This window comes from Mirounga leonina, unplaced genomic scaffold, assembly GCF_011800145.1.
Source record: "Mirounga leonina isolate KUSES-001 unplaced genomic scaffold, KU_Mleo_1.0 Mir_82, whole genome shotgun sequence".
NCBI lineage: Eukaryota > Metazoa > Chordata > Mammalia > Carnivora > Phocidae > Mirounga > Mirounga leonina.
This window is the reverse complement of record NW_023270825.1, coordinates 43,547,552-43,571,396: the sequence shown is the minus strand read 5'-3', so window position 1 is coordinate 43,571,396 and position 23,845 is coordinate 43,547,552. Positions and strand designations below refer to the sequence as shown.

Here is a 23,845-nt window from a genome sequence, read left to right as displayed (position 1 = left end):
AAGATGAGAAAAACTAAAAAAAATAAAATGAAAAATTTTTAAAACATTTTATTTTGAAATAATTTTAAAGAAAATTTGCAAAAATAGCACAAAGAATTCCCATATACCCTTCTATGAGATCCCCTAAATGTTAACATTTTATTGTGCTTGCTTCATCATATCTCTCTCATTTTAAGTCACTGAATACTGCGTATGAGTTCAATATGTTTTCTTCCTTTTTTTTAAAGTAAGCTCTATGCTCAATGTGGGGCTCAAACTCATGACCCTGAGATCAAGAGTCACACTCTACTAACTGAGCCAGCCAGATGCCCATCAATGTGTTTTCTTTACAGTCACTTCCTTCATGTGAACTGGTACTTGTTTCCTATAATGTATAACTCAGCGTATGTTTTTAATATATACTTTAAAGTATACACACACAGATACATACATTTATATTTTATCAAAGTGATCAACACATACAGTCAAACAATCAAATAGAAAAGATGACTTTATGATGGAATGCTATAGTTTTGCACTCAACTCTGCTCCTCAGAGGCAATAAATATTTTTTTTAAAGATTTTATTTATTTATTTGAGAGAGAGAGAATGAGAGAGAGCACATGAGAGGGGGGAGGGTCAGAGGGAGAAGCAGACTCCTTGCTGAGCAGGGAGCCCGATGCGGGACTCGATCCAGGGACTCCAGGATCATGACCTGAGCCGAAGGCAGTCGCTTAACCAACTGAGCCACCCAGGCGCCCGAGGCAATAAATATTTTAACCAGTCCTTTTTACTTTGGTTCTTCCCAAACCTACATATCTCTAAATAATACACTTCTACTGCTATTTCTTACTAATCAACTCTGGACATTTCGTTTTAACTTCCTACTCTGAAAAACAAGAATTTAGCCCATTTACTCCCTCTCTCCCATAGAGATATCACTATTCTTACTCTTCTGCTGGTCACCTCTGTATCCTCAACAAACATACTAAGTCTCCACTTTTGTTCCATAGAAAGACAACTGCTCTCCCACTTTGTAAGCAAAGGATATTAGCATTCTAATTCTTTACCGTCTCCCCTTCATCTAAAGGCTACCCCTTTACTTTTTTTTTTTTAACGATTTTATTTATTTGAGAGAGAGAGAGCGAGCAAGCAGGAGCAGGGGAAGGGGCAGAGGGAGAGGGAGAAGCCTACTCCCCGCTGAGCAGGGAGCCCGACTCAGGGCTCGATCCCAGGACCCCGGCCGGCATCATGACCTGAGCCGAAGTGAGGTGCTTAACCGACTGACCACCCAGGCGCACCCCCTCTTTACTTTTACATTGTCAATTTATAACATTTTCATCCTGTTCTATAACCACCATTCAAATGTCCATTATTTGTCTAAGTTCATCTTACAAATGGCAAACTAATATGAATTTACATTTCCATGATGACGTAAACATGAGTCGGTGCAGAGCAAGTAGCGTGCTAGGAGTCCTTTTCCACAAGGCCAAGATCATGACCATCTGTCACTTAGTGGAGAATGTTCCCCATGTCAAATTGAAATGGGGATTCTAGCTTTCACCTCCACCAAATCTTTAATGGAATCTTCATGTTTGCCAGCTTCTCACTACTCCCTGATCAGTCATTGCCTGGGCATCTTTGGCTTACCCCTTCTTTCTCAGGTTTCGTGAGCACATAGGAACCCCCAAAATGCCAGAATGTGCTGCTCTGGTTCTCCATAGAAAATTTGTTTTTTTTCTTTAGATCAGCCTTCCATTTTAATTGGTTGCCAAGAATGAAACCAATTCAGGAGATTTCACATAAATTCTAGATTCCTGTCTTTTATTGAAAAATTATAAAATTGGGTAAGTGGACTCAAATTCTACAGTAATGTGCAACAGAACAGGTTCCTTCCCTTTCCTTGTCTGGCCTCTGAGGTCATGGGTTTTCAACCTTTAAAATACAGACTTGCACTTAATCTCTTTGGCTTCAGCCCCACATCTCACTCCTGCCTCTCTCGGGTTCCAGAGGGCAGGCCGTGCCCCTCTGGGACCGAAACCCCTCCTTATGTATTCTGCCTTACTTACTGTGTGGTCACAAACCAGAACAGTTTCAGTGACATCACCTGGGAGCTTGTTAGAGATGCAGAACTCCGTGCCCCATCCTAGACCTACTGAATCATAATCTGCAGCTAAATGACATTCCCTTGGTGACTCCTAGGCAGATTAAGAAAAGAATTGGTCTAGACTATAGTTTCCCTGCCCTTGCTTCCTTGGGCATCCCCCCTTTTCTTTGGTCTTCCTAAATTTATTCAATTATCTCATACATGGATGTTCCCCACCCCTCCCACTTCATCATCAAGTTTGTAGATTTGCTTTTTATTTTCATTTATTTTCCATTATTTAATAGGATCTCTAGAGACAAAGGGAAAAAAATTGTGTGGTCAGTAATTCAGCAATTTGATAGCTCTTGAAACAGTAGAGCAACAGAAAATTTTGCCATGCCCTGTTTTTGTTTTGTTTGCTTGCTTATGTTTTTTCACCTATCCCCTCAATAAGAGCACAGATGTGAGAGGGGATGACAATGTTTATGATCTTGATGAAACAATTTCTCATGCAGGAATCTCCTGACGCCCTCTGGTTAATTACTTTACACCTGGAAAACTCAGAGACGCTGCTGCCTGCAAGGCTGGTGGCCACCATCCTGCCAGAAGTGCTGGCATTAAAAAAAAAAAGCAAACTGGAAATTACAAGAAAGACAAAGGGAAAGGAACAGCTTAGCAGAGACGTGCAAAACCATGTTTCTTTGTTGTTCTGGGTGTATTTTTATTTTTAGCCTCACAACTGCTACTGTACATTTGTCCCAGCCAGTCATCCAAGTATTTGTGGAAATTAACTGCAATGTTATGAATGTTTCACAGATGGATGAACCAAAGCTGATGAGAAAACAAACTGGTTCTGATCTTTTCACCATTTTGGGGATCTGAGTTTTATCTGGCTGAAAATAAATGTTTTCAATCAGAAACTGGACGGGGGCGCCTGAGAGGCACAGTCAGTTGAGCCTCGGACTCTCGTCGGCTCAAGTCTGATCTCGGGGTAGTGGGGTCGAGCCCCATGTTGAGCCCTACATCGGGCTCGGTGCTCAGTGCAGAGTCTGCTTGGCTTTCTCTCCCTCTTCCTCTGCCCCTCCCCACCCTGTGCACTCTCTCTCTCTCTCTCAAATAAATCTTAAAAAAAGAGAGAGAGAAAAAAAGAAACTGTACCATGCAGAGATTTTTTTTTTTCCTGCCAGAAACTGAATATCCTACTAAAAGTGGCTTGAACTAGTGTCTCTCAAAATTGGCTGCACATTGGAATTACCTGGGAAACCTGGCTCCCACATCATGAGGTCTGATCTCATTGGTCTGGGGTGTGACCTAGGCATTGAGAATGATTCTCCATGTGCAGCCAAGGTTGAGAACCATAGGCTGAAACGATGCAGACACTTACTGTTTCATTTAACCAGAAGTCTAGAGATGGCACTGTAGGCATGGCCCCGGGATTCAGTAACGTCGTCAAGGACCCAGGCTCTTCCCAACTTTCTCCTTAGTCATTCTCAGTGTCTCCACCCCGTTACAGGGAGCTGCTATAGCTCCAAACATAAAGTGGTCAGACACAGCAGGAAAAGGGAGGTCAAAACCACCGCCTCTCACTTGTCCCTCTAGGAAAACTTCCCAGGGAAATGCCACCCTGACCCCTGCGCTTCAGGAGATTTCTCATTTCATTGGCTAGAACACTCTTAGACCAACTGCCAGTAAAGAAGAATGGCTTCTATCAATTACCCTGTTGCTGTTACAAAACAAAATAAACTTTTTAAAAAAGATTTTATTTATTTATTTGACAGAGGGAGAGACAGCGAGAGCAGGAACACAAACAGGGGGAGTGGGAGAGGGAGAAGCAGGCTTCCCTCCGAGCAGGGAGCCTGATGCGGGGCTTGATCCCACACGACCTGAGCCGAAGGCAGACGCTTAACGACTGAGCCACCCAGGCGCCCCATTTCCTAGCTATATTTTAAAAAGCAATTAAATTATAAGAAAATGGAAAAATGATGGAATCATCTAAAAGGATGATACAAATCAATGGTTTAAAAAAAAGTTATCCTTCAGTTTTCTTTTTTTTGTTTTTTTAAGATTTTATTTATTTGACAGAGAGAGACACAGTGAGAGAAGGAACACAAGCAGGGGGAGTGGGAGAGGGAGAAGCAGGCCCCCTGCCGAGCAGGGAGCCTGACGTGGGGCTCGATCTCATGACCCGAGCTGAAGGCAGGCGCTTAACGACTGAGCCACCCAGGCGCCCCATCCTTCAGTTTTCTTATTGCATTGGCCGAAGTATTGCATCAGTTTTCAAGAAGGAATAAAAGAAGACTGGAGGAACTATTTTAGTTTGCTTTAAGATTTCACAGAACAAGTTGAGATTTCAGAATTTCTCATTCTCCAACCGTAGTAGGAAAGGAAAAAGAATTGACAAGAGGAGATGTTTCAAAATTATTAGATGAATCAGAAGATAAATGCAAAGACACAGATAGCAGCACTCTAGACTTTAATGATGGTGGAATTGATCATATAAATGAAATCTCAGATTATGAGTTTTCAGATGACGGTGTTACCGATGAATTTTCTCAAACTCAAAAATCAATAAGTGACCTATATACTTCTTAGGACAAAAAGGAAATGTGGCATTTTCATCCAGTTAGTCATTCATTCGACAGGAAGCATGTTATTACTACACAATATTTTGTGACAAAAACCTGGACTCTCTTGCTTTGCTAAAAGAATGCATCCTTTATATTTTTCTTATTGTTTGTGTGCCAATATTCATCTGAAGTGGTTTGTTATATATAAATTCTTGTTAACTTTCTTAATCAAGTTTTTTTTACTTACTACCTCTTTATTTTTCTACAAATTAATTATGACTTTAAAATGGCATAATGAGTATTATTCTTGGTGTATTGACAAAGACCATTCAGATTACCCAGTTGTGGGCTCAGAATCCTTTATTAGTGTCAATGAGGAAAACATTGTTTAGGAGAGGCACTATGCCAGGCTTTGAAGATACACAAAAATAAGGTCTGCTCTTAAAGAGCTTATAACCCTATTAGGAGTCAGGAATATAAATTCTCTCCCATTAGCTACAAATGCCATGTAGGGTTTTTCATTGTCAATTGTAGGATATCCTCAGCTACTTTTCCCCATCTTCCCCCAAAGTTAACACCTTAATTATAGTAGAATATCAAAACCAAGAAATTGACATTGGAACAATCCATTCAACTTATTCAGATTTTACCAGTGCAGATTTTGTGGTGTGTGTGTGTGTGTGTGTGCGTAGCTATATGCAATTTTAACACGTATAAAGCCTCGTGACACCATCACCATGATGAAGATACTCAACTGTACCATCACCACAAGACTTGCTTTATAGCCATATCCCTCCCCTCCCCATCTCTAACTCTGGCAGCCACTAATCTGTGCCCCAACTCTATAATTATATTATTTTATGAATATTATATAAATGGAATCATACAGTGGAACAGAAACAAAATAGCCTTTGAGACTGGCTTTTTTCAGCCAGCGTAATTTCCTTGAGATTAATCCAAACTGTTGTATGGATCAATATCTTGTTCCTTTTTGTTGCTGAATAGTGTACCACCATCGTTTGTTTCACCATTTAGCCAGGGAGGGACATTTGGATCGTTTCCAGTGTGAGGCTAATTAGAACAAAGCTGCTATGAACAGAGATACTCCTGTGTGAAGTAAGTTTTCATTTCTCTGGGATAAGTACCTAAGAGTCCTCTTAGGACTCTTGCTGGTCATATAGTAAGCCCATTTTAGTTTTGAAAGAAATTGCCAAATTACTTTCTAGAGTGGTGGTACCATTTTACATTCCCACCAGCACTACATGAGGGATCCAGTTTCTCTACGTCCTCACTTGCATTTGCTGTTGTTGCTATTTATCATTTTAGCTGCTCTGATTATGTGTGTAATGTTGTCTCATTGTAGTTTTAATTTGCATTTCTCTAATGGCTAATGAGACCAAACATCTTATCATGTGTTTATTTGCCATCTGTATATCCTCTTGGTGAAATGTCTGTTTATGTCTTTTGCTCGTTTTGTAATTGGATTGTATGTTTTATTTTGTTTTTAATGCTGAGTTTAAGAGTTCTTTATGTATTCTAGATATACCCAGCTACTATTTTTAATCAGCTGCTATAGCATTTAATTTGAGGGAGAAATGATGTCATGAAGAGTCTCTATCTCATTGAACCACACGAATACTCCTCCCTCTTTAGAAAAACCATCTATATCAATTCCAATCCAGCTGTCTTCATCGAGGAACACTCTTGGGGGTGGGGGGTAGGTTCCAACCCTAGGCAAAACATTTCATTTGCCATTAATCTGCTCCACACTCTAAAAATTCGAGTGCCGGCTCTTCATCCTTCTTTCTCAAGGGGTTTTGTTATCAGAGCCCCAAAGCAGCTGAGATAATACTGACATGGCAATTTTTATTTGTTTTTAATTTTTTCCCCTACTTTTCCACTTTCACTAGATGGATTTCTTCTGCCCATTCATTTCTCTGCTTCCGCATAAGTTTAGCTTTCCCCTGCTATGGCTATGGCACTCACTTCCACATGCCTATGCAGCTCAGTTCCTCAGCTTAACTGATTCTGCTTCTGTATCTGAATCCCAGGTTTCTGGGAGAGAGACTGGACCTCTGAATATTGGGGTCAGGTGTGCACTTCCAGTGCAGCTGTGGCCTGGGGAAGGGAAGTCAAGTGGCAAGTGATATGTGGCTATCCTTCTGGGGATGTGGCCTGTGTGGGTTCTCTGAGACTCAGAAGGAGGTCTAAGCAGAAAATTATTGCCATCTTTGTTAGAAGGACCAGAGGCAAAGAAAGTCAGAGAGGTTAAGTGGTTCCCAGAGCCATCGAGCTCCACTAGGAGAGGAGGTAGAGGCAGGACATAAACCCTAAGCCCATCAGGCTCCAAAGCTTGCACTGTGTCTACTAGGCCAACTGTCTACCACCATGATTCCTGCCCTCGAGATCCTGGGTCTCGGGGCACCTGGGTGGCTCAGTCATTAAGCGTCTGCCTTCAGCTCAGGTCATGATCCCAGGGTCCTGGGATCGAGCCCCGCATCGGGCTCCCTGCTCTGCGGGAAGCCTGCTTCTCCCTCTCCCACTCCCCCTGCTTACATTCCCTCTCTCCCTGTGTCTCTCTCTGTCAAATTAATAAATAAAATCTTTAAAAAAAGAAAAGAAAAGAAAACCTGGGTCTCTTGGTGAGATCAACACGTATCCATAATTACAATAGGGACACATGAATTCCAACAGAAATATACTAGGAAAAAACAGAAGACAGAGATCTATTAAATGAAATATAATTTATAATTAAAAGAACAATAGCATCATTCCTTTTTTAAATAAGTTTTCTAGTAGTTTAAATCTATGCCTATTTTGTTATCCTCCTCATCAAAATACTTTGGTGTGCTTATGAGTCCTGGGGTGACATGGTTCACTGACATACAAAGTTAATTCCACAAAGTGACAGAAAAAAATAGAATGGCACAAATTCCTCTAAACAAGACACATGCTTTTATGCAATTTTTGTCCTTTAATAAGCATTAACTTTCTAATGTTAAATCAATGGTATATCCTTAGAATTGAGTCAATGAGATAAATAAATTGTATTTTTTTTTCACACACTGTGAGATTTGACCTACTAAAATTTTTACTTAGTTTTCATCCATGTTCATGAGTAAGATTTGGTTTATACTTTTCCTTCTAGAACTTTGCCAGTTTTCGATATAATGATTAGGACAGCTGCTATACATAATCTGGTAAGATTGGAATTTTTACTTGACTGTTGATAGACTTTGTTTCTAAATTCATCTAGCCTAGGGCACCTGGGTGGTTCAGTCAGTTAAGCATCGGACTCTTGATTTTGGCTCAGGTCGTGATCTCAGGGTCATGATCTCAGGGTCGTGGACTAGAACCCTGAGTCGAGCCCCTCATCGCAGCAGGCTCTGTGCTCAGCAGGAAGTCTGCTAGAGATTCTTCCTCTCCCTCTGCCCCTACCCCGCCCCCATGCTCTCTCTCTCTCTAAAATAAATAAATAAATCTTAAAAAAATAAATTCATCTAGCCTGCTATTTTCTTTTTGAGAAGAATTTTAAATATAGACTAAATTTTTTAAATTGGTTAGACTATTCAGATATTCCTTTCTTCGAATCAGTTTTTTAAATAACTTCATAGAAGACATCCCATACAGCCACCCACTTAAAGTATACAATTCAGTGGTTTTTAGTAAATCACAGAGTTGTGCAACCACTGTCACACCCAATTCCAGAACATTTTCATCACTCCAAAAAGAAACCTTGTACCCATTAGCAATCACTCACCCTTTCCTCTTAATCTGTACCTTTAGGCAACCACCAAAACTTTGTCTCTATAGATTTGCCTATTCTGGACATTTCATACAAATGGAATCATAGAGTACATGGTCTTTGTGACTGGCTTCTTTCACTTACCATGTTTTCATATTTTATCTATGTTGTAACATGTACCAGTACTCCACTTCTTTTTATTGCCAAATATTCCATTGTATGGATACACCACCTTTGGTTTATCCATGCATCACATGTTGAACATTTGGGTTGTTTTTACTTTTTGGCTATTATAAATAATGGTGCTCTGAACATTTATGTACAAGATTTTGTGTGTACATATGTTTTCATTACTCTTGGATTTATACCTAGTTGTAGAAATGCTGGGTCATATGATAACTCTGTTTAACCTTTTGAGGAACTACAAGAACCACCATTTTCAATTCCTACATTCCTGTATCTGAGGATTCCAATTTCTCTACATTCTCCTCACCAGCACTTGTTATTGTCCATTTTTCTTCATTATAGCCATCTTAGTGAATGTGAAGTGATACCTCTTTGTGGTTTTGATTTGCATTTTCCTGATGGTTAAATACTGAGCACCTTTTCATGTGTTTATAGGCCATTTGCGTATTGTCTTCGGAGAAATGTCTGTTCAAGTCCTTTGACCACTTTTAAATTGGGTTGTCCTTTAATTATTGAGTTTTAAGAGTTGTTTATATATTCTAGATGCAAGTCCCTTAGCATATATTATCTGCAAAAAAAATTTCCCATTCTATGGCTTTTTTTTTTTTCACTTTCTTGATGGTGTTTTTGAAGCACATTTTAAATTTTTTTTTTTTTAAAGATTTTATTTATTTATTTGAGAGAGAGAGAATGAGAGACAGAGAGCATGAGAGGAGGAGGGTCAGAGGGAGAAGCAGACTCCCCGCTGAGCAGGGAGCCCGATGCGGGACTCGATCCCGGGACTCCAGGATCATGACCTGAGCCGAAGGCAGTCGCTTAACCAACTGAGCCACCCAGGCGCCCTTTAAATTTTGATGATGTTGACTTCATCTAATTTTTTCTTTTAATTCCAGTTAAATAACATACAGTGTAATACTAGTTTCAGGTATATAATATAGTGATTCAACAATTCCGTACACATCACCTGGTGCTCATCATGACAAGTGCACTCCTTAATCCCCATCACCTATTTCACCCATCCCCCCACCCACATATTTTTTTTCTCTTTGTTACTTGTGTTCCTGACGTTACATCTAAGAAACCCTTGTTTAATCCAAGGTCACAAAGATTTATGCTTGTTTTCTACATTTTTTTTGTAAGATTCTTATTTATTTGACAGAGAGAGACGAGAGAGGGAACACAAGCAGGGGGAGTGGGAGAGGGAGAAGCAGGCTTCCTGCTGAGCAGGGCGCCCCCACTTGTTTTCTTCCAAAAATTTTGTTTTTAGCTTACATTTAGGTCTTAATCCATTTGGAGTTAATTTTTTTTAAGTAAAAATGTATGGGGATGCTTGGGTGGCTCAGTTGGTTAAGCATCTGCTTTCAGCTCAGGTCATCTCAGGGTCCTGAGATCGAGTCCTGCATCAAGGCTCCTTGCTCAGCGGGGTCCCCCTCCACCTGCCGCTCCCCATGCTTGTATGCGTGCTCTCTCTCTGACAAATAAATTCTTTTAAAAAAATGGATGTATGTGGGGCGCCTGGGTGGCTCACTTGGTTAAGCGACTGCCTTCGGCTCAGGTTATGATCCTGGAGTCCCAGGATCGAGTCCCGCATCGGGCTCCCCACTCAGTAGGGGGGTCTGCTTCTCCCTCTGACCCTCTTCCCTCTCTTGCTATCTCTCATTCTCTCTCTCTCTCTCAAATAAATAAATAAAATCTTTAAAAAAAGAAAAAAATGGATGTATGTGTTTCCATGTATCCAGTTGCCCTGGCACCATTTGTGGAAAAGACTATCCTTTTCCCATTGAATTGCCCCACCAACCTTGTCAAAAATCAATTGACTGTAAATGTTGCGAGTTTATTTCTAGACTCTCAATTCCATTCCGTTGATCTATAGGTCTATTCTCTCACCAGGACCACATTGTCTTGATTGTTATAGTCTCATAGTAAGTTTTGAAATTGTGAAGTGTGAATCCTCCAACTTGTTATTTTCTTTTTCAAGACTATTTTGGCTATTCTGGGTTCCTTAAATTTCTATATGAATTTTAGGATGAGCTTGTAATTTTTTGCAAAAAAAAAAAAAAAAAAGCCAGCTGGGGTTTTGAGAAGGAATGCATTGAATCTGTAGTTCAGTTTGGGGAGTATTGCCATTTTAATAATGCAATGTTAAGTCTTCTGGTCCATAAATACAGGGTGTCTTTGCATTTATTTAGGTCTTCTTCTATGTCTTTCAACAATGTTTTGTAGGTCAGAGTATAAGTTTTGCACTTATCTGTCAAATGTATTCCTAAGTATTTTAGTCTTTCAATGTCTTGAGTCACTTTTACTAAGCTCTGCTTTTGTAGGTACTTGTTTACTTCATCAAAATTTTCCAGTTTATTGTCATAAAGTTATTTATAATAGCCCCGACTTTGTCAGTGTTCAGAGAAACAGAACCAGTAGGAGAAATATATTAGAAGATTTATTGCAAGGAATTCATTCACACAATTTTGGAGACTGGAAGGCAAGTCTGAAACCCTAGATCCAGAGCGTAGACCTCCAGGAAGGGCAGGCAGGAAATCTGGCTTGAACTGAAACTGCTGTCTACCTGTGTAATTTCTTCTCCCTCAGGAAAGCCTCAGTTCTGCTCTTTAAAGTCTTTCAACTGATTGAATCAGGCCCACCCAGAATATCTCGGATTATCTCAGTTACTTGAAGTCACCTGATTATAATATAATCTATAAAATACCTTCATAGCAATACATAGATTAGTGTTTCATTGAATAACTGGCAAATGTGGCCTAGGCAATTGACACATAAAACTGATCATGATTGGCCTCTTTCAAAAATCTGTACCATTTGTAGTTAATACATTCCTTTTCATTCCTAACATAACTTTATCACCCTTTTTCTATTATGATTAATCTTGCCAGATATTTTCCTAATTTGTCTTTCAAAGAACCAACTTTTGGCTTTCTGATTCCATTATGTTTATTTTCATCAGTTTTTGCCCTTTATGATACAGTTCCAGAGAAGGTAGAAATTGGTATCAACAACAGGACCACTACCAGCAAAAGGCAACACTTTAAATTTTAGGCTTGAGTTGTTTGTTTTTTTACACACCTTTTGGGAACATGAATTTGGACAACATACCTATGTGAAAGAAAAACACATGCACAGAAGAGAGCCTAATGACATACTCCAAAATGTTAACAGTGGTTATCTCCGGATATTAGGATTGGGGGTGATAGTCTTCCTCATTCTTCCCATATTAAAAAGTATGTGCTTCTGGGGACCCTGCGTGGCTCAGATGGTTAAGCGTCTGCCTTTGGCTCAGGTCATGATCTCAGGGTCCTGGGATCGAGTCCCACATCGGGCTCCTTGCTCCTGTATGTCAACTATACTTGAACTAAAAAAATGTATGTACTTCTAATTAAACGCAATGCAGGATTTTTAAAAAATTTTTTCAGTGCAGGATTCTTGATTGATCCTAGATTGGTTGGGGGAGAGAGGCTAAAGGATACTTTGGGGGAAATTTTAATATGAAATGCATCTTAGGCAATAATATTCTTCTGTTAAATTTCTTTGGTATAATAATGATATTGTGGTTATGTAGAAGAATGTCTGTTCTTAGGGGACACATGTTGAGGCACTGAGGGGTGAAATGTCTTGATGCATATTTCAAATGGCTTGGGAAAAACCCTATTTATAAAGCATATATTGCAAAATGTCAAGAGTAAGTCAAGGTAGATAAAGGGTATATATTATGTTCACTGTACTACTTGAAATTTTCTGTAGATTTGAAAATTTTCAAAATAAATACCTGAGGAAAAATTACATACATCTATAATAAAGCAGATGGAAAACAAAAAAGACCCATAAGACAACCAGTCACTGATTAAGATACTTTCTACATGGATGGGTCACATCCTTTTGCCTACGGGGATCTGTTCCATGTTAGTGACAGTGGCTCACCACAAGGCGCTGCACTGATATGATAGGCTGTAGATTACCACAGCCCCCAGAGTAGGCAGGCGTAACAAAGTGCTCACTCACATGCTTTCTGGAATAATCAGATGATGATCTCTTGATGAATATCAAGTATTAAAATAACCTCCTCTTTGAGAAATTTTTACTACTAGAGAATGAAATTAAGCAAATGGCTATATTCTACAGCACACAATAAGCTCAAGATAGGCAATATTATTGATATCATGATGGTGGTTAATATATTCGTTCATTTCCATTTTCCCATCCTTAAGTCCCAATTCTCTGAAAAAAAAATTTTTTTTAAAGATTTTATTTATTTATTTGACAGAGAGAGACACAGCGAGAGAGGGAACACAAGCAGGGGGAGTGGAAGAGGGAGAAGCAGGCTCCCCGCAGAGCAGGGAGCCTGATGTGGGACTCGATCCCAGGACTCTGGGATCATGACCTGAGCCGAAGGCAGTCGCTCAACCGACTGAGCCACCCAGGAGCCCTCTGAAAAAAAATTTTTAAAGGTTTAATCTTACATGGCAAAGGAATAAAGATAATGTATCTTGGTTTCCAAGTTCTGATTTATAATTTAAACTAAGTCAATACAAAAATGTTCCTTCAACCAAATAAAAGGGATTAAAAACACTTTTTTTGCAAATCCTTAGTATTCTCAGGTTCCTATGGAACTGTAATATAACACTGAAGGATTATATCCTATTTACAATAAAGTTGAGGAAATAGAAACAAATGCATGTCTACAAACATGTTTTCCAAAGTATTATAAACTTTTACCTTAGGTTCTTGAAATAAAAATTCATACAGTATTCAGAATGAAATCAAATGATGAAGAAACATTAAATAGCCAATAGTATAACTAATAATAGCTGACATTTATATAAACATTACTATGTACTAGGAACTAGGTGCTTTTATCTCATTTAATTCTCATAACCCTAAAGTAGGCACTATTACTATACCCATTTTACAATGAGTGGTCAAAGGTTAGAAACTTGTCCAAGGTTTATTCAGCTGGTAGGTACTACAGTGAGTCTTTAAGACCCAGGTTGTTTGGCTTTGAAATCTGTGCTCCTAACCACTGAGCTATAATGTCTCTTTATACCAGCTACTAATTAAAAAACTAGAAATGTATTCCTTCCTAACCTTAGTCATAATGATAAAGAATATCTTTGGCTTCTACACATCTGAATTTTCAACATATTATGTTCCTTCCAACATATAAAATCATCCTCAAGTCTGAGCCATCTGATTTTATTTTACTACAACCCCCCTCCATTCCCGCCCCTGTGTACTCTGCTCTCATTAAGTGGCTGCATTTGTATTAAATTCTGCTTAGAATAATAACCAAAAATGCATGAAATAATTAAATCTTGTTTGTTCAAAATTAAAGAGGAGTTAAAGACTTTCCCTAACTTTTAACTACTCTCTTATCAAGGCGTCAAAGACTTGCTCAGGAAAGTACTGCTGATGATGATAACCAGAGTATCTTACCAGGAAACACATTATGCCCTGGGCTGAAATACTATCAAAACAGTATCTTCAATCTTCTTTTCCATGTGTATGATATGTAGCAGGATGGGGGCAATGGTGGAAATTATGGCAGTAAATATAAACTGTATTTTCTAGAAACATTTTCATTTCATGGAAATACAATATTAAGACCACAGCAAGCTAAATGTGGAAATGTGAAAGTCATTTATTTTTTAAAAACCACGCACTACAAAGACAACTGAAAGCCATATATGAAGAAATTTCTGAAACAAACAAAAGAAAAAAATCTCATCTACAAAATTATTTACATGTTTAGGGTCCATATAAAAAAACATGGTCCCTAGTCCAGTACAGACATAGAGAAGAGTCTATGGTAACAAATCTGGAAGACAACTTCTATAGTACTTCTCAGTACATGACATAAACCAAATGAGGAAACCCCTCGAAGGTACTTCAGTGCTCAGAGGTTTTAAGGCCTTGGCTTTGATGATTTTGAAGGTAAGAAACAAAATCAAACTGGCTTCCACTGGGACATGCCAGTAGCTTCAAGTCAGTGACTAATCACAATGTTTTGGAATGTACCTCCATTTGCGGGCAGAGCAATCTGCAGAGATGATGGTTTTTACACATGCCCTGTTCCCTACACCAATATAATTACTACATTATCTCATAAAGACAAATAGTTGTCACTAAACTCTTTTAAAAATACATAATGAGTTTTCTAAAGATTTTTTTTTAAGTCCAGGTTCATCAATGATGAGTAAAAAATCCACTACCTACTTTCCTACTTTCTTTAACTCTATTCCTGCTTAAATGCAAAAGCTGACAGTTTCTGATTGGTAGAAAGATCTAAAGGTTTTTGCTTTTTAGGCAAATTCAGATTCTCCTTTGCTTTTTCTTTCTCATTTTCAGTTTCATGACTTTCATCAACCACATGTTTTCGCTTCTTTGCTTCAGCTCCATCACTTGTAGTTCCTCCTTTGGCCTTGGAAGCCCATGCCTTCGTCAAAATATGGGAGGAGAAAAGATTTTTAGGCAATAACGAAGAAATAGGAAGGAAATGATTTCCTTACTTTTCCAGGTAACAAACCCATCTATAAAAAGCAGTATTTAAAAAAAATGCAGCATAGGGCGCCTGGGTGGCTCAGCTGGTTAAGCGACTGCCTTCGGCTCAGGTCATGATCCTGGAGTCCCTGGATCGAGTCCCGCATCGGGCTCCCTGCTCGGCAGGGAGCCTGCTTCTCCCTCTGACCCTCCCCCCTCTCATGTGCTCTCTGTCTCTCTCATTCTCTCTGTCTCAGATAAAAAAAAAAAAAAAAAAAAATCTTAAAAAAAAATGCAGCATAATTAGCACTTGAATTTTTAAGCTAATCATTAACAGCCCTCAGTTAACAAATCTCTTATTACTTAATTGCAGAGCATGTTAAAAAATTTACATTCTAGGGCACCTGGGTGGCTCAGTCGTTAAGCATCTGCCTTTGGCTCAGGTCGTGGTCCCAGGGTCCTGGGATCGAGCCCCGCATCGGGCTCCCTGCTCTGCGGGAAGCCTGCTTCTCCCTCTCCCACTCCCCCTGCTTGTGTTCCCTCTCTCACTGTGTCTCTCTCTGTCAAATAAATAAAATCAATCTTAAAAAAAAAAAAATTTACATTCTACCTCTAATATTTCAACCTAAACTCTGCTTGTATTTAACCATATTAAGTGCAAAATACTATAACTGCAGGTACTTTCTTAAAAATGAAACTTTTTGAGATTATTCACATGCAGTTGTAGAAAATAATACAGAAGGATCTCGTGTATCAGTTTCCCAGTTTTCCCTAATGGTAGCATCTTGCAAAACTAATGTAATATCATAACCAGGGTACTGACATCAATACAATCCTCCTTTTTATTTCTACTCCTATGTGTGTGTGTATGTTAATTCCAAAGTAGATTCTACATTCAAGATACAAAACAGTTCCATCACAAGTATCCCTCATGTTGCCCCCAAAACCTACACTTCTCACCCAGGCCCCAACTCCTGGTAATCGGTACTGTTTTTCATCCCTATCACTTTGTCATTTCAGGAATGACATTTCAGATATTCTTTCAGGACTGGCTTCTATTCACTAAGCAAAGAACCTTACAAAGCTCAGTCGTTTCCATCTGTCTCTTATTGACTGATTTTTTAAGTAGGCTCCACACCCAGCATGGGGCCCAATGTGGGGCTTGAACTCACAACCCTGAGATCAAGATCTGAGCAGAGATCAAGAGTCGGATGCTTAACCAACTGAGCCACCCAAGTGCCTCTCCATCTGTCTCTTAAATCTATTTTAATATGTAATAGTTCCTCCTTCTTCCACTTTGTTTCCTTTCCCATTTCTTTACTGAAGAAAAGGAACCCTTTGGAGCTGCAGAATTTCTCACATTAACAGATTGGATTTAAGCAAATGTTTAAGGTTTACCTTAACAATACTGATTACATTTTTAAGTATTCAAAAACACAATCACAACTTTTACCAAGTCTCTTCCTCTTCTACTGCATAAGACCATTCATATGCCATTTTATCTATGTCTTTAGAATTTTTATCCTCTTATTCATTCTTATAAAAAATGAGAAGCACAAAGTTGGCAGGGAAATTCTAATGAGGATAGAGGTGGTTCAACCAGTTTCTAGCTTCCTCATTTTGTAATACCTTCATTCCTAAAACCCAGTTTATCAAGGTAAGTATCTACTTCACCAGGTGCCCATGCTGCATACTGTCATCCCTGGGGAAGTGAATCTGAAGATTTAATTGACATTCCTTCCCCTTGCACCAGAAAGGTACTCCTAGCCCTCCCTCACATGGCAGAAATTACATGAGGAGCAATAGGTACCAGCCACCTGTCCTAATTTCCAAATGAAAGGCTATAACAGAACACCACCTTTCCCCCCAAAAAGCAGTATTCTCATTCTGGGTTTTTCTGTTTGTTTGTTTTAAAGTAAGCTCTATACCCACAGTGGGGCCTAAACTCACAACCCTGAGATCAAGAGTCACATGCTCTACTGACTGAGCCTGCCAGGCAGCCCAGTATTCTCACTTTGTATTCAATGTGGAAGTACATAGCATTTTAAAAATTTCTGCTTACAAGAACCCTAAAGTCCAAACATGTGAATTAATTTCATTTTTACTTATTAATTTGCTTTTGATTTAGAAGTAATGTACTTTTTCTTGGGGTATCCTCCTAACTTACATTATATAGGAACTTATATACAGATATAAACAGTAAATCTGACCAAAATTCAACCATCAGCACTAAATAATAATTATTACACATCCATACGGTCAAAGCTGACATTTCAGTTATTTAATTGCCTCTCCACCAAGAGTTTATACCAGAATATCTGCAATTTCCAAAAACAGAAAAAGGCATTTTCTGTAAGAATTTTTAAAACCTGGGATTTACTAAGATCTCAATCTCAGCAAAATCATCCTTACCTTCCTTTCTTCAGCTGACAATACTCGAAATCGAATCATTCCTTCTTTTATTATGTCTGCTTCATCTGAAAAGTCAGGATTGTCAGACAAAATACTACTTCTGTTTTCTTCCAGCCACATCTGGAACCCAGTCTTTGGCCTAAAATAGCAATTATGTGAAAATATTTTATACTTAAGATGCAGTTTAAAGTGCTTTATGATTTTTCAGGTTAGTAATTAACAATTAGTCTTTGCATACCTATATAAAGTAAGAGAGACACAATTAATTATACTTGTTAATATTCATACTACACATTACTTAAAACTGCCAGGAGACCATGGGAAAAATGAACTGAAAAATACCCTGTAAGGTCAATTCAAAGATTTTACTTACATTTGTATTTTCCAAGTGGAGCAACCATGAACTCTACACTTCCAGCTCTTTTTAGAATACTGACACGCCCAAGGTCTCCAATTCCACTCAGCCCCTCTGTGCCTTTTTCCAAGTATCCTTGGTGGGTTCTTTTTCCATTTCCCAAACCAGCTATTTGAAATTTTTATCTCTCTCAAGATCTTTACCCATCCCCTCATCCTTGCTCTCATAGCTCTCATACTACATTGGCAGACAAATAGGATACAGGCAAACAGGAACTCTCATATTGCAGGAGGTACAGAAAATGATACAACATCAATGGAGAAAATTTTGGCAATATCTATTGGAATTACAAGTGCACATTAACTTGAACCATACAGGAATCCATCTTATAGCTATATGTATATGTGAGAAATGACATTCATATAAAGTTATTCATTGTGGTACTATCTGTATTAGCAAACCCCAGCAACCACCTTCTGTCCACCAGTAGAGAACTGAATAAATTATGCCATATCCATTCAGTGGATGTGAAAAGATTAAAGAAACTCTTCATGTAGTAATATGAGATGTTCTACAAAAGCTGCTAAGTGAAAAAAAGCAAGGTACAGAATAATGTGTAAGCTACCATTTCTGTAAAAATAAAAAAAAAGATAAATATAAGTGAACATGCACAAATAATTCTGGAGGGCTATGTAAGAAATTTGTTGTAGTGATTGTGAAGAGGGGAACTGGGTGGACAGGAAAGATATTTACTCTTTTTTTTTTTTTTTAAAGATTTTATTTATTTATTTGAGAGAGAATGAGAGAGAGCACATGAGAGGGGGGAGGGTCAGAGGGAGAAGCAGACTCCCTGCCGAGCAGGGAGCCCAATGCGGGACTCGATCCAGGGACTCCAGGATCATGACCTGAGCCGAAGGCAGTCGCTCAACCAACTGAGCCACCCAGGCGCCCAGAGATATTTACTCTTTATCACACATTTTTTTTCTACCTTTTCACTGTTTCTCCCATGTAACTATATCTATTTTAAGATAAACAAAAAAAGAATTAGAAAATATGTACAATTTATTTTTTTGTAAAGATTTTATTTATTTATTTATTTGACAGAGAGAGCAGGGGGAGCAGCGGAGGGAGAGGTTCTCGAGAAGCAGGCTCTCCGCTGAGCAGGGAGCCCGAGGCGGGGCTCGATCCCAGGACCCTGAGGTCATGACCTGAGCCGAAGGTAGGCACTTAACTGACGGAGCCACCCAGGCGCCCCAAAATATGTACAATTTAAAACACATGTAATTTATCAGGGCATACCCTAGTAAGTAATATAAATAGACATTAATCAATATTTATGGCTTCCTTTCCTTAAAATTATGTGTTCAGAATGTCCACTACCAGTGTCAATGTATTGTTTGTAATAATGAACAAGAGAGTTGAATAATTCTGTACTGCTGTTTCTGTATGCCTTTTATTGGGATATTACATCTTAAGAATAATAAATTTGGGGACACCTGGGTGGCTCAGTCGTTAAGCGTCTGCCTTCGGCTCAGGTCATGATCCCAGGGTCCTGGGATCGAGCCCCGCATCGGGCTCCCTGCTCCGCGGGAAGCCTGGTTCTCCCTCTCCCTCTGCCCCTGCTTGTGTTCCCTCTCTCACTATCTCTCTCTCCCTGTCAAATAATAAATAAATAAAAATCTTAAAAAAAATGAATAATAAATTTGTCTGTGTACTGACCTTTGGTTTTCAGTGTTTTGAGGACACATAGCTGGTGTTTCAGATGATGTATTTTTAGGATGTTCTTCTTTCACATCCTCAGTCTTATCAGTTTGGGAAGTTCTTTTCTGGAAATAGGATGCTGCAGATGCCTGTAAAAACAAACATAATGAATACTCCAACAAAATGTAGTACAATTTTATATACTACAATCAACTTTTGAAAAATGTGGAAAAATGTATGTAGAATTCTTATACCAACACGTGAAGCCCTGGGGTTCTCAACTGAACATAAACATGACCAGAGACACAAACCCCCAAAAACTACAAATTCCGTATTTTCTAAATGCTGAATTTTATTATATGAAATGGAAAAGATAGAAGATCTACTGTACTAATGACAAATCTGGGATGAAATACCAAATCTGGGATGAAACTAGAAGGCAAAATCAGAATACAGAACAAGATTGGGGCTAGGTACTACAGCATCATCATTAAACAAAGATATGCATCAGAATCATCTGGGAAATTTTCTTAAAAACCAGATAGGTGCCTGAGTCCCTGGGCCCTGAGTATAAATATATATATATTTCAAAAAGTGATTCTGAAGCAAAATCAGATGAGAACCACTACCCTCACTAGAAAATCAATAATAAATAACTGGAGCCTCCTGTCTCATACCTGAAAGAGTGAACAAAACAAACAGATCATGTACTGCTTATTGCTGATGTGGGTAGTTGAAATAGTACCTGCTTAGACTTTGGCTTTGGAACTAGAGGCTTTATAACTGGAGACTTTTCATTATTTGTAGCTCGATTAAGTGCAGTAGATTTCTTGGATGATTTGTTCATACTGTCTAAAATATTACTTGAACGTGGTGAATTCACTGAAGTGGCTGGCTCTTTGGAATTGGCTGATACCTAAAGAGCAAACTACTATTAGCATTTTTATGTTTAAAGAAGAAAAAAAAAATCCCAAGAGATTCATTTTTCCTTAAAATATCTATTAGGTCTATACCATGGTCTCACATTTGGAATTGAATACACTTTGTACAATACAAATTAGACTGATACACATATTAAATATACCACATCCCCATGGAAAAGAGGGAATATCTTTCAAAACCATTGGTATTTAGAAGATAAGTAGAACATATAACTCTTAGCCCAAGTGTGAACTAGTGCTGCTTTCATCCGTTTTCATAAAGATCTGCTTCAGTCTTCAGTGCCTCCAAGTCTGGGGAGTGTCATCTGGTGGTTTGGAAATATTTCTCTGTATAAAAATGTATTGAAACACATTTTAAATATCACTGGAAAGAGTTTACCTTGAAGGGGTTTACTCGTCCTTGGTTGCTAGAGGTAACTGCACCTTTCATAAGAAAGAAACCGTCACTTAATAGTGGTAAAACATAGAAGACTTCTGACTTCTGTAATAACAGATGGAATATTTTAATCTGTATTATACAAAAACAAATGTACTTTGCAACTTTAAAATTATTAACAACCATATAATGACCCCCTACCTATTTCCAAGCCAAAATAAAAGCTTTAAATGGGAACTATCCCAACTTTCACTATGAAATATACCAACCCAATATATATAGATCTATCCTTTTCTCCTATTACCATGGAAGAATGGTGCCTTGTTTTAGCTAAGGTTAATAATTTCTCTACTTGTGCTCTAGATTCCATCCCCTCCTGCTTTGTCAAGAAACTTGTCCTATCAATGGCTACACCATCTTTGGATGTATACCATCTTTTCCCTCTTTATTGGCTACTCAAGTTTCCCAACTTCAACAAACAAAAACAAACCCTCTCAACCCCACATCCCCTCCAGCCACCATTTTTAATTCCCTCCCCTATAAAGCCAAATTCAAGAGCTGTCTACACAGCTATTCCCAGTTCCTCACTGTTCATACATTCCAACATCCAAATAATATGGCTTCCAGCCCTACTACCCTATAGAATCTGCTCTTGCTAAGGACACAATAAACTCCATGTGGCCAAATCTGGTGGGTAGTTTTCAGTCATCATCTTATTTGACCCCCTCAACAGCATTCTACAGAGCTGAGTGTTCCTTTCTTCCTGATATTGTCTCCTCCCCTTGACTTCCGAGATTCCGCATTCCTATCTGCTTCCTCTCTTAATCTCATTCTCTTTTGATGATTCCTCTCCACCTAATATTTAAATGTTGGGGATTCTCTAGCCCTTAAGCTCACTTTTCTTCTCACTTTATATCCTCCTCCAATGCTCCCTCACCCATGCCCATGATTTAAATTGCTATGGTTATGCCAATAATTTTCACTTTATATATGTTCCTCCCAGACTACTTTCCTGAGTTCCTAACCCAAATATCCAATAGTAGTTCATCATCCTCCTACCTAAACCTGAGTTTCCCTAGTGTTTTCTAACTCAGTAAATGGTACCATCATTCATTCAAATATTCAAGCCAGGAAACTGAGTCATTCTTTACACTCTGAACTTCCATATTCTCTACATTTTTCTTCAGAAACACATCATTTTTTTTCATTCTTTCTCCCATTAGTCACCACCACCCAAGTCCAACCAATATTCAATGTCACTTGGACTGCCTCAGTAGTCTCCTTATGTGCATTCCTCCTCTGCCAGTATGCACGCTATGCCTCTGCTTGAAACCTACAACAGCCTCCCAGCGACCTCAGAATAAAGATCAAAATTCTTACTGTGGCCTACATAGATCTGCATGATTTAGCTCCCGCCAATCCCTCCAAAACCACTCAGCACCACTTTTCTCTGCCTCTGTGCTCTTCACACCACTCTTACAGTCTTCACAAACGCTGTTCCTTAAGTCACACACCATTCCCTTGCTTCTGCTCTCACCCATCTTAGCCTAGCTGACTCTTACTCATCCTGCAGGTCTCTGCTTTAAACATTCAATGGAGGCCTCCCTTGGGGTCCCAACCAATCCCTTACCACTGACTAGATTACAGCACACTGTTATATAGGCATTTAATAAATATTTGTAAAATTAGCAGTTTTACAAACAATATTTCTGATAAAAACAAACCAAGGGCAGAGGGATGGAGGTGGGGGTGGGGGTAAGGGGTGTATTTGAATAGATATATCACTTTAAAGACTAACTTGCACAATTTTGATATTTCAAAATCACAAATATTTCTTACCTGACTTAACAGCTGGCACATCAGAGGGATTTGTACTTTTGGAAAACAGATTCTGTCCTATAAAATAATTAAGATAATACAATGTAAGTAAATGGGGAGATAAAGTTATTCTCTATAATCAACAATCAGCAAAGATGTCTTGACAAAGCACAAGTATTCAATTTTCCTCAGCTAAGTAAAATGGGGAAAGCCACAAATATAACATTTCTCATCTTTATTTATTTATTTATTTAAATATTTTATTTATTTGACAGGGAGAGACAGAGCGAGAGAAGGAACACAAGCAGGAGGAGTGGGAGAGGGAGAAGCAGGCTTCCTGTGGAGCAGGGAGCCCGATGAGGGGCTCGATCCCAGGACCCTGGGACCATGACCCGAGCCAAAGGCAGATGCCCAACGACTGAGCCACTCAGGTGCCCATTTCTCATCTTTAAATTGCCTTAAAAATGTATCTTATGGTATGCCTGGGTGGCTCAGTCAGTTAAGCATCTAACTCTTGATTTCAGCTCAGGTCATAAATTCGGGGTTGTGAGACTGAGACCCGTCTGGCTCTTCACTCAGTGGGCAGTCTGCTTCTCTCCCTCTGCCCCTCCCCCCACTCACACACATGCTCTCTCTCAAATAAATAAATCTTTAAAAAAAAAAAGTATCTTGCCATGCTTATGTAATTCTGGTTTTTCTTCTTTATCATCAGCTTCTCTGGTGTCCTCTGCATCTTCTTCAACTTGGTTTCTGAGTCTTGGCTGGCTCCACTCCGTAGCAGTATTACTGTAACTAAAAGACAATATATTATTCAATAAAGAGCTATGCAAAGACCAATTTAATATTCAGAGTGGTAAAGAAAAATCTAAGCAGCTGATTATTTCTTACCCAGCATTCAGCTCTTTTCTGAAATCCTCCTCTTCCTCTTCTTCTACCTGGGTTGTTGCCAATTCAGCTGCCTTCTCCACAGCCAGTTCACTAAGTCTTTGGGCCAATATTAATCTCCGGGAACGAGAAGCGTATTTAATGGCTAAATTCACAGCATTCTGAGTCATTAAATCAGCTAGTTCCACACAACGGAATTCCCGATCCAGTTTACAAGAAAGCTAACCAAGAATGGAAAAAAAATAAAATCATGTCAAGAGAAACTTTTTATTTTTATTTTTTAAATTTTTTATATTTATTATTATGTT

General features: G+C 38.8%; 1 protein-coding gene across 4 annotated transcripts in view; it reads right to left on the bottom strand.

The window, feature by feature from the left end:
- Positions 1-14,190: 14,190 nt before the first annotated feature.
- The window catches only part of WDHD1 (WD repeat and HMG-box DNA binding protein 1), a 59,327-nt gene continuing 49,672 nt past the window's right edge, over positions 14,191-23,845 (bottom strand). For 3 of the 4 annotated variants that reach the window (XM_034992291.1, XM_034992294.1, XM_034992293.1), the window contains 8 exons: positions 23,541-23,758; positions 23,326-23,444; positions 22,674-22,730; positions 20,838-20,881; positions 20,263-20,433; positions 19,536-19,666; positions 17,462-17,600; positions 14,191-15,005 (listed from right to left, as the gene is read on the bottom strand). In XM_034992291.1, coding sequence (XP_034848182.1) covers positions 14,805-15,005; positions 17,462-17,600; positions 19,536-19,666; positions 20,263-20,433; positions 20,838-20,881; positions 22,674-22,730; positions 23,326-23,444; positions 23,541-23,758 — 1,080 coding nt within the window. In that variant the 3' untranslated portion in view covers positions 14,191-14,804. The remainder of the gene's footprint in view (positions 15,006-17,461; positions 17,601-19,535; positions 19,667-20,262; positions 20,434-20,837; positions 20,882-22,673; positions 22,731-23,325; positions 23,445-23,540; positions 23,759-23,845) is intronic. The other variant, XM_034992292.1, reaches the window with a different exon arrangement.